At 33.8% G+C, this 11,260-nt stretch overlaps 1 protein-coding gene across 2 annotated transcripts; it reads right to left on the reverse strand.

The window, feature by feature from the left end:
- Positions 1-3,090: 3,090 nt before the first annotated feature.
- LOC112284062 (ABC transporter B family member 29, chloroplastic) lies at positions 3,091-8,336 on the reverse strand. Of its 2 annotated transcripts, none has more exons than XR_016503424.1 (10): positions 7,039-8,223; positions 6,500-6,586; positions 6,056-6,163; positions 5,459-5,728; positions 5,135-5,218; positions 4,737-4,953; positions 4,373-4,458; positions 4,040-4,227; positions 3,663-3,808; positions 3,091-3,375 (listed from the first exon to the last, which is right to left on the reverse strand). XR_016503424.1 is itself a non-coding variant. In XM_024523570.3 (10 exons), the coding sequence occupies exons 1-10, from the start codon at positions 7,831-7,833 to the stop codon at positions 3,187-3,189; spliced, it is 2,154 nt and encodes a 717-aa protein (XP_024379338.1). In that variant the 5' UTR covers positions 7,834-8,336; the 3' UTR covers positions 3,091-3,186. The 2 variants fall into 2 exon arrangements, 1 of the variants encoding a protein (XP_024379338.1); XM_024523570.3 differs by having other exon boundaries at positions 3,663-3,792; positions 7,039-8,336.
- Between the last annotated feature and the right edge of the window lie 2,924 nt (positions 8,337-11,260).

Below are 11,260 nucleotides of genomic sequence, written 5' to 3' on the forward strand. Positions count from 1 at the left end.
CACGAAATACATTAATGGGAGGATGGAAGTGCAGCCTTTTCATTGTTGGAGGAGCCAATTTGTGGCTGGAGATGTCGGGTTCACAGAATAGTGAAGCAAAAAAGCAGTGAAGACCTGTCATCCTCCCCCCTCCCTCCTCCTTTTGCATGCGTTTTTCTATATTTTATTTATTAAATTTTTGCTTTCAAAATGATTGCACAGAGACTGCATAATCACAGCTCAGACAACTTGTTAGATTGCATGTACAACACCAAGTGGGTGGTCAGTTCTTGTAGTCACAGGTTGAAAGGGATTTGACTCCTCTGCAGAGATGTCAATTTTATTAGTGTTTGCTGTGGTCTTGTTTACTCTTGTGACAATACGAGTATACCATTGCAGAAATTTTCACATTTTTGTAACGAATTGCTGATTTGCAATGAATATGCAATCATATTAAAACTCGTGTTTAATTTAATATAATTTAATTTTCTGAACTCTCAATCAAATGGCCAATCTTCAAATATATATGTGTGTATATATATATATATATATACACACACACACACTCACTTTTAAAAGATAAGAATTTAACATAAGTTTGATAGTTTATTTTGAAATACTTTTTTTATTTCATAAATTTATAAATTTGGTTAATAATAATACACTACAGATTAACAAAAGCAACTGTAGTTGTTACTAAAGATCAAGTGCTAAGTCCAATAATTCCGTCCCAGACTAATGTATGGGATATTTTAAGTGTGATTCTGTTGGACACTGACAATGCTCAGAATTTGTTTCAAGGCTTCATGTGGAGATAGTTGAAAAATTGAAGTGATTTTAGTGGCAGACTTGAAATATTTTAGAAAATCTCTTTTACATATTGATTTATTTTGAAAATAATTCATTTAAAAATATTACAAATGCAATGTTCAAGAAAAATCACCAGAAACGTTTCCAATCCTATTTTCTTTCAAATTTTTCATGGTGAAGTTGTAGTTATTATTGTTGTTATCTCTCTATTTTCTCAGTATATATATTAAAATTATTTTGAAATAAGGATGACATGGTATGGAGTCATGATACATCTCCAAACTTTATTTAGGCAGAAAAGGCTAATTAAATTTTAAATACTTGAAATTTGAAATTCAAAATACAGATACAAAATATCAGTAATTTTGTTTGTTTGTTTGTGTTGTAACATTGGTCAATGTAATCTTTTCTAGTTATCATTTTACAAATAATTTTAATGTATGATTTCTAATAAGTTGGTTTTTTGGCCAAAATATAAAGAAAATTTACCATTTAATTTTGTGTTAGGCATGCATATATATTGGAAAATGATAAAACAACCCAATTTTTTTTAATAAATCCATCCATATGTTTAAACCATCATTGTACTCTTTCAACCATGTCCTTGTTCCCAACCATTGCCTCCGTTCCAAGCCATTCCTTGCCCTTGACCTTAACAATGGTTGGGAATGGGGAACAATTGGGAACAAGGATGAAGACTGCAAGGGTGCAATGATGATTTAGAGTGAGTCACTTTAGTAAAAGTTTGGGTTGCTTTATCATTCCTCTCTCTCGATATATATATATATATATATATATTAAAAATACATTTGGATAAAATATTGAATAAAGTTATTGATATTTTTAAAAAATATTACATAAGTTTGTTGCTAATGATAAGATTGTTTTCAGGATTTTGTTACTTTGGAAAATATCCTATTTATGTCTTGCAAAAATGAAAATATATTTATATATAAAAAATTTGATAAAATCAGTGAATTAATATTTCTGAGGGAGTGTCATTACTTTTTTGTTAGAAAAAAGTTTAAATTTATAATTTTATAATAATAATTAAAATTTATATTTCTTTTCATATGATTTTTATGTATGTTTTGGATTTATTTTGCATAAATACATGTATCTTTAGCCAAATACAGTGTAATAAAAAAAAATACTTAAATACCTCAATGTTTACAATCACAGAATAATAAATCTGAAATGACATATTTAGTTATAAAATTTATTATATAAACATTGTGGACAAAGAAAAAAATAATATATATATATAGAGAGAGATATAGTGTATATAGTACATTTATTATAAAAATCAATACAATATTTAGAACATGTCATGATAGGTATTTGTATTAATTTTTTTTTGTAAAAAATACAATAGAATATTATTTAATTGAATTAGACTATTTGTATGAAATATTAATAAAGATAATTACATATTTCTAAACAATGCAATGAAAAGAATATAATAATCAAGTAAAATATTAAAAAAAAAAAAGTTTCTATTATAAATAATTGAGAAGTAGTTCTAAACTATGGATGTTGCTAATGCCACTAGAACTTGCCATCACCACATGCTAACACAATTTTTTCTAATGTTACCACAACTTGTCATTCACCACATGTCATCATAGTTTTTACTAGTGCCATCACAAGCTATCCTAAACTTGTGTTGCATATTACAATAAACTTTATAGAACATTGCTACTGCACCACAGTAGATAAAGTGCACATTTTTTATGAATGTGTTTTTAGTGTTCCATAAAGTATATTGTGGTGTGTAATGCAAGTTTAGGGCAACTTGTAATGGCATTAGCAAAAATTGTGGTGACATTAGCAATATCCTAAACTATATAGATCTAATTGAAAATAAATAAATAAATTCTAGAGTAGTCAAAATTAACTTATTATTGCAGTAATTATTATTATTATTATTTTTATTTGTGATAGTTATTATGATTAGTATTATTTCTATCAATTTAGACAATAAGGTTGCTCGCACACAAAATAATTTAATACATTTATAACATGAATTTAATTACTCAATGAATAATTATATTGGATATTTAAGCAATGCATAGGATTAACTAGATCAAAAAAAATAAAAAAAAAAATGTTTTAGGGCAAACGATGATTTAATTTTTTTTTAATACTACACTCATTTCTTCCCATGGTGTCTTAGTCTTGTCCATATGGCATTAGCCCAAAAAAAAGATATGAAATGCACAGATCATGGGGCTCCAAGCATGAATTGATATTGAGTACCAATATAATTTTTCTCTTCTCATCCAAAATGTGTCTGAAGTATTGAAGGCAATCAACTTACAAGTCTATCATTAAATTTTTTAAAAATACAAATCATGTCTATGCTACATTGAATTGTAAGAACGGTTCATTCTCATCTCAAAACGTCTGGCTAGGTATCTTCTGCAGTGTACTATTACTGTCCTGCATGGAAAACAGAGACGCATACTGTCCACCTTTTGCAATTAGGGTGGAGTGCGTTCCTTCTTCAACCAACGTGCCAGAATCTAGTAAGAAAATTCGATCAGCTCGTCGTACTGTTTCGAGTCGATGAGCGATGACAATCACCTACAAGCAAGTTGTAATCCCATCATCAGTAAAATTGCCGATACGTATGTGCTCTTCAAAAAAAGGTATCACAACCTTCTCATCAGATAATCTATCTATGTAGATAATAACATTTCAGACTGATAGATACATCAGATTTTCGGGCTGTCATTTTAGATCAGTCTGCCTTGCGTACGACAAAAAAACAAAACAAAGATGAGTTCCAAGAGTCAGCATCAAAAATCAACATGATTGGCCATCTATAGTTGCATTACCATGAAATCACGTAATCAAGGAGGAAAACTCACAGTGTGGTCGACCATCAGGCCCTCCAAGGCTTCACGCACAAGCTTCTCTGACTTAGTATCAAGAGCAGATGTCGACTCATCGAGTATCAGAACAGACGCCCCTTGGTAAACTGCTCTAGCAATAGCCAACCTAATCACAATGCAAGCTAGGGATGATTATTTTATCAGTGGATTGTGAAGTGACCGATAATAACCATCTATGTTACTATGAATGGCCCAACACTTCTAGTTAGAACTGGCTCCTTCCTTTATCCAACCTTGTAAGAGAAAGAGAGCCAGTAAAGGAGCATATTTTGAAAATAGACAGAAGAAGATGAGACGGAAATAGAAGCGAGACAAAAGTCCACAAGTCAAATGCAACAATAAAGAGGGAATACCTCTGGCGCTGTCCCCCACTGAGGGTTGTAGCACGGTCACCCAAGTGTGTGTAATAACCATTTGGAAGATTCTTTATGAAGTCGTCAGCATTAGCCATTCGTCCAGCTTCCTCTATTCTTTCCATGTCAAGCGTTTCACTGATATCACCATAAGCAATATTCTCTGCCACGGTGCCAGTAAATAATGTCTGTCATCCATAAACTGTGTCAGTTAAATTCTCATGATGTAAACAAAGAATATCAATATCAAAACTAAAACTTTATAGACGAACGAAAAAAGAAAAAGAAAAAAAAGAAAAAAAAGAAACCCAGAACAAAAAGAAGCAAACCGACCGTTTCTTGAGGAACGATCGCAACGTGCTTCCTTAAACTACATATGTCTAAATCGCATATATCATGTCCATCAATTCGTATACTTCCTGCACATCCAGAACCATGAGCTCTACAGCAATCGAAGTGAAATAGACGTTTACAATCTAAATCAACGCAAACATGGACAGTACAAGTGAAATCACTCCGAATGAACCTGGACATATGGCAAACCAACAAGCACTTCTTCATGATGAATCCGAGATTATAAAACACCATTACTTCGTCCACACTTCCAGATCACATTGCAGAAACACAATCATATCATCAAGCGTCGTAGACGATACCATCACTACGAATAAGACAGCCCAGTCCACAAATCAATTACCTTGAACAGGATCGTACAGGCGAAGCAGAAGCTTGGCTAACGTACTTTTCCCACTTCCAGAGGGTCCTACAAGTGCCACTGTCTCTCCCGCACGAACTTTCAAGGAGAAATCATTCAGCACCCACTTAGAAGTATCCTTGTACCGGAATCCAACATTACAGAACTCTATTTCCCCTGCGACCTTCTCCAATATTGCTGTTCGCCCTTCCCCAGCTACCTGTAGGATATAAAATCTCACGTTTAAGATCAAGGAATGTGTACAAAATTTCGAAAAGAGATTAATCATTCCACGCAAAAATACAGATTCGGAAACTAATCATCCTAGTGAAGTCAATGATACGTGACACATAAGAAACAAGATGGCCGCAACAACTCCTAGGATGATATATCATTTAAACCTTGGGTTTGAAATTTGTCAAGTCAAATAGACGTTCAATTGCTGGTTCTCCTTGCTTCAACTCATTGTAGGCTTTGCCCATAGCCTGATTCCAGACAAACCAAGCAAATCCGTTATGATTGAAGTGAACTGTCACATGAGAATTGTATAGGAAATGTAAATCGCAAGAGTGCTTTCTTTGCATGTTACTAAATTAGTACCTATTTACGATCTACAGCATAGACTCACGACAGAGAAAACAAGAGAAGTCTAATCTGGAAACATCAAGTCCATGAAGCCAATTGATATTAATGGGACGGAGATCCAGATATTTCCAGTAGGTAACCTGGATTGGTTCAATCAAAAGGACCAAAGATGTCACGAATGCCACCATGCCGGCGCCATCAAATTTCCCCTGAGATATAATCCACGTGCCCACACCGAAGAGGGCAATAGCAGTAGCTGCATATACAGCAGTGATAATCTCGGGTATAAAAGCCTTCATTCTCTTCTTTCCTAAGTGTGCTTGCCAGTCCGACTTTGCAAGATTCTCAAATTTTCTCCTTTCAAAGGCCTCGGCAGCACGCGATTTCACTACGAACATTGCAGGTAAAACCTAAACATAGAAGAACACGCAATGAATTCAAATTCAAAGTATACAAGAAGATACATGGAAACCTGGCACAAAATGATACCAAAAAGAACCTTCTGGTAGCCTTACAAATACAGTTTTCCCCGTAACCGACGATCTCTGAGCACGGAAAGACTCACAAGCAGTCTATGCAGATCTCAAAATTTCATCACTTTAGTGCCATAAAAAACCAACCCGATGGCCCAATGCAGACCATGCATGCAGAGCAACAATGCAAGAGGGTTTATCTACACAAAGATACATTAGTGTCATTAGCTAAATCCTATAGTATTAATGAACTCCTTTAGATACCTCATTTAAATATGCTGAAATGCCTGCGATACTTGTTTGTGCATTTTTTGAGAGAAGTCGTAACTTTTCCCCCAACATAGCTATAACAACAAACATCAAAGGGATCACCTGAAAAATCCAAGTCAACATACATACGATTAGCTCGCTCTATTTCTCATAAATCAGTAATGTTAGAATATTGAACATAAAAAGCGCTTTTCAAACAAAAGTATGCAACGGAATCACCAGAACTAGCATTTCGACCTTAACGCAATAAAGTTGTGCTTGCAATGTGAAGTCAACGATATTATGTATTCAATTCTATATATTCATCAAATTAGAATGAAGCTGCACTTGACACTTCGGAGGAGCGTGATGGAAGAAGGATGCGACTAAACATTTTTGGAAAAGATCCGCATCCTGCACAATCTACTGTAGATGGATACAAAGTTTGTAAGAACTTACTGATATAGTTGCGATAGAAAGGAGCGGACTCAATGAAACCATCCGAAAACCCATGGCACCCAACTGAAGCGCACTAGGTACCAACATCTGCACATTCAAAGTCCAGTAACTACTTAAATCCGAACTTGAAAAAATACAATTACTTTAACATGGATTCAATAAATAACAATTGTTAAGATAAGATTACCTTACATAAAATATTAGCTTTCCTATCCAGTTAAAAGAAAAATAGACCAGACTAGAATCATGACAAATAACTATAAATTGCATCGGCAGTGATGATATTGGCGACATTAAGCTTTGAAAACTGCAGTGAAGGCAAAGTGAAGACTTAAGGAATTCCACAAGAGTATTAACGAGCACTTAAATATAGGTCCAAAAACAACAAACATAACACTCTATATTTGTTACTCAATGCTAATAGCGTGTTGAATTTATCAAAGGACTCCAAAGCTTCTCGATTTTCTAAAACTCTCGGGCATGCACTTATTCCCAAACGAAGGTTGATAGGTTAAGGCGAGACACATAATTTCTCTTACATGTAACAGGGAATGAACAGTATCACCGACATCTTCTGCCTCAGCTGTCAACCGAAAGGCAACATCTCCAGTTGCAGCACCGCTTTTTCCACCTTCGAAGTAATCCAAGTCTCGCTCTAGCACTCTTTCGTAAACGTGCGCCCGCAGCTTGTATGTAATTTTCAAAGCTGCTTCCCACAGAAACGCTTGCTGCCAAAATTGAGCAATTGACCTCACCATTACCAAGGTCAGTACCACCCCTGCCTTTGGAACCAACTGCTGCATATCACCCTTCGATAACAAGTTGGATAGATTACCAATTTGCGGAACAGTCAAAAACAGTGCGCCCACAGCGATTGCAGTACAAACCCATCCCTGCAGAATTAATCCCACTTCAGTATATATGAAGGGCTCGATAAGCGGAAAGGTTCTTCTCATGGGGATAAAATAACTCCACACTGGTTTATTCCGAAGTTCTTCATTGGGATCCAAAACGTCACTTCCATCAGGTCCTACAGATTCCGAGGCGGCACTAGAGGAAACGGACGACGAAGCACGACATACTGCAGCAGCGCTTCTCCCCAGACGACTCCGAATCATCGCACAAGTATCCCATGGCACCGGGCTTCCAATTCTCTGCCGTCTACTCTCCAAGCACCTAGAATTAGAATTGCCAAACCCTAAACCTCTGCAACCTGCGAATCTCTTCAAATCCATTTGAAAATTTGAGCACATCATCGCCCCCGAAGTCGACCATCCTGTCATGCTCGTCCCCGTCGGCAATGGGCTTCTAACGAGAACACCCATTTTATCCATGAAAGCCAAATTCTCCCTCTTTCTCCTCTATCTCGCTCTCGCCCGCTCAAAAAAACTCTAAATGCGACGACCACACAACTCTTTCCTCATTGCCGTTGCCCATAATCCCTCTCGCAGCAAAATCACACCTCTTCGCCAATTATAGACACAACCAGTTTCATGATTTCCTCACTGGTGGAATCAGCAGGACAGCGTCGAATTCCAGCGATGCCGATGTGCAGGTACGAGCCTCAGGTGCAACAAAACATTCCCTTATCGATGTGCAATTCGCTGCGTGGTCATCGTCGCGGTGGCGATCCAACACCTTCTCGGTGCCAAATCCAACGAGATTTCTTGTCATCCGCTTCGATGGGCTCCAAGTGAGGAACGGGGATTCGTCCACCGCATTATCGACCCTACCAGTGTAGACACCGACGATTCTCACGCAAGCCATCGATTTCACAGCCTACAATTCAAATCCGTGGCTTACTCGCAGAAGAATCTCGTAGATTTTTGCCGACTGCTAGGAGAAGCTTAACTTGTCGTTTCAAGGTCGGAAGCGTAGTCGAGGTTTGTGTAACCCTAAAAGTCCAAGTTTTAGGATAGAGTACATTCGAAGAATTTTGTGAGCATGAATCTTCGGGAGCATCTTCTAGGACATCACTATAATCAATGAAAAAGTTATTGTATTTTTGAAATCTTCAAACAAATCCACCTTTTGTTCTTTGTTTATTTGTATTGTACCACATTATTTCTTTCAATTTTATCAAACAAACTTATTTATTCATGTATGGATATATATATATATATATATATATACAAATATTAATTAAATTTAGGATTTTACAAAATCAAACCATCTATCCTAACCATCATAAAGAAAAATCAAAATAAAAGATGACCTCTAAATTCATTTCTCCACTACTGAATTTGTAACCAATGAAAACCAACCACATTCATTATGCTTATCATATTCTTTATTATGCTTACAATCATGGCTGCCTCTCATTTTTTGCCTTATATAAAAAAAATGTTAATTTTTTGTTTACAAAGGAGTAAGAAATATACCTTAGAATAGTTTTCTTGCCACACTTCCCATCTCTCTCTCTTACTATCTATCTTATCTCATCCATTGTCAATTTCTAGTACTTCTATTTTTTAACCCTTTGTATTAAGCTTCTTCAATAGTCGCATGTATTTATAATACTATTGCTATTGTTATAAGCTTATAATTGGATTTGATTTGCTTTAGTCTCTAGTCTATTTAAGTTGAAGCAAAATTGTAAAAACATCTATAATATATAGAGCTGCAAAGCTTCAATTAGTATTTTGCAGCCACTTGTTGTCAAAGACAAAAACTTGATTGAAGAAAATAAATAAGTGAAACTTTTTTCAATGAAAAATGATAAATGAAAATAAAAAAATATGTATATGCAAAAGAAATTAAAATGGCTATTGCTAAAAAATAAGAAAATTAGAGATCCTTGAAAACTAAATTAGAAGTAAGAAAGGAGTTAATAAGAGTGAAGAAGGCTTCATTCTTGCTTCTATATATACTATCTAACTAAGAGCTTTGTAGCGACGTTTTATATGACTTCAAACACATGTCCAATTTGTAAGACACCTATCTTAATTTGCAAAGTAAGTTTCTTATATGCGTGCAACATGGTTAGCTTCTACCATAAGTTACCAACACATACGACATGTGGCTAATTTGTTGGCCAAGTGTTCAACCTACCAATTATCTTTAGATACATATAAAGATGAAACCACATCTATAAAGCTTTTAGAAAGCTTTTCTACAAGATATTATTAAATTTATCTATTTTTAATTATTTCTACCTATTCTTAGTATCTAAATAATTATTGGCATAAATATATATATTTGTGATATTACTTCTCCTTCTAAGATCAAGTTCCACAAAGAGTCATGATTACATATTGATGAAGTCCAAGATGTGATAAATTGTATTTGCCACATATTTTGATTTTTATTCTTTTTAAAGGTAGTTAATAGGTTTTCTCAACCATTGATAATATTTCATTCTAAGGCAAAAGGTCCATCTTATTATTTAATTATTTTTGAGGCATTCATAACTTCTTTCAAAGAAAACATTTGTAACAGCATCAAGAGTTGCTTCTACATCCAATAAAATCACCAAACATCGAGAGTCTCTTTTAAGATCGTGATACTTAACACATTGTATTTCATCATTTATTCAATAAAAAAATATGTTGTTTTTAAAGGTCTTTGTATATATTATATTGTCTTGAAGGGTGTGACAATCAAAATGTCTTGTTTGATAAGTCAACAAACAATAGTTTTTGAGTTAAATTTGCTTGCTATTGATTCTCTATCTCCTTAGCGCTACAAATATATAGAAACTACAAACAAGGGTAGAAAGTCAAATGCAATATTTTCTAAATTTTGTTTCTTTTATAGCAAAGATTTGCTTGACTTGTCATCTTGGTTTAGATAGATCTCATTGATGAAAAGCTTTGACCTTCTCTTTTTCTTTTGCAAGATTCTTAATTGGTTTCCATGTGCATTCACTAATATCATATCTACGCTAATGAATAAGATATTCCAACTTAACTTGGCGCCATCTCAAATATAAGAATTTTTTCACTTTGTATTCTTAATTATAATCTAGTTTTATAAGAGGCTATGGTATTTGTATTATTTTCAAGAAATTCATTATTTAATATGTCTCAAAAAGAGACACATGAAATATGAGATGGATCTTCATAGACTTTAATAGATGTAATTGATAAGCAACTAAATTGATTTATTCATATATAAGAAATGGTCTAAATCTACAATAATCTAACTTGTTACAAGAACAAATAGTATTGATGTTATAATAATGTAACTATACTTTATTGCCAATGTAGAATTGAGGTTGTTTTTTGCAATAGGTATCTGCATTGATCTTTTGTTGTTCTTAAGCTTCTTTTAATTGTGCTTTCATTATTGTATGTAGCTTAGATAAATGATTCACAAAATCTTCTACCATAAGATCAACTTTTAAAAAATTAAAAGCACTAAGTTATAGAGAATAATCATAATTAGCAAAAAAAGGTGTTTATTGCAAAGAAGAATGTATCATGTTATTATAAGCAAATTTTGCCAATGGTAAAAAAGTTGTCAAATCATCCTATTGGTAGTATACCTCAAATATTATTCCAAAACTTAATTTATATGTTGTGTTTTTCAATTAGTTTGAGGATAGAAGGTTGAAATTAGTTTTATATCTACTTTTAGAATCTTGAAAAGAACTCATAAAAACTTTGGATACTAGCTCCAAAGTCTTGTTATTGAGAAGTTATAATGAGTTTGAAGAATATGTAATTGTGCTTCATATTTTGAAATATATAATCATCATTCAAAATAAAATATATTATTATTGAATTTAAACTTAAAAGCATCATGATTTTTATTTTTATT

Source organism: Physcomitrium patens, chromosome 6 (genome assembly GCF_059467195.1).
Source record: "Physcomitrium patens ecotype Gransden chromosome 6, ASM5946719v1, whole genome shotgun sequence".
Lineage (NCBI taxonomy): Eukaryota > Viridiplantae > Streptophyta > Bryopsida > Funariales > Funariaceae > Physcomitrium > Physcomitrium patens.

Excerpts from the sequence above, each read along its gene's own strand:
- LOC112284062 (XM_024523570.3), bottom strand. The coding sequence starts at position 7,833 with ATGGATAAAATGGGTGTTCTCGTTAGAAGCCCATTGCCGACGGGGACG. Across the intron at positions 6,587-7,038 it reads CTGTTCATTCCCTGTTACAT|ATGTTGGTACCTAGTGCGCT; the intron begins GTAAGAGAAATT and ends TTGAATGTGCAG. Across the intron at positions 4,228-4,372 it reads CGATCGTTCCTCAAGAAACG|ACATTATTTACTGGCACCGT; the intron begins GTCGGTTTGCTT and ends TATGGATGACAG.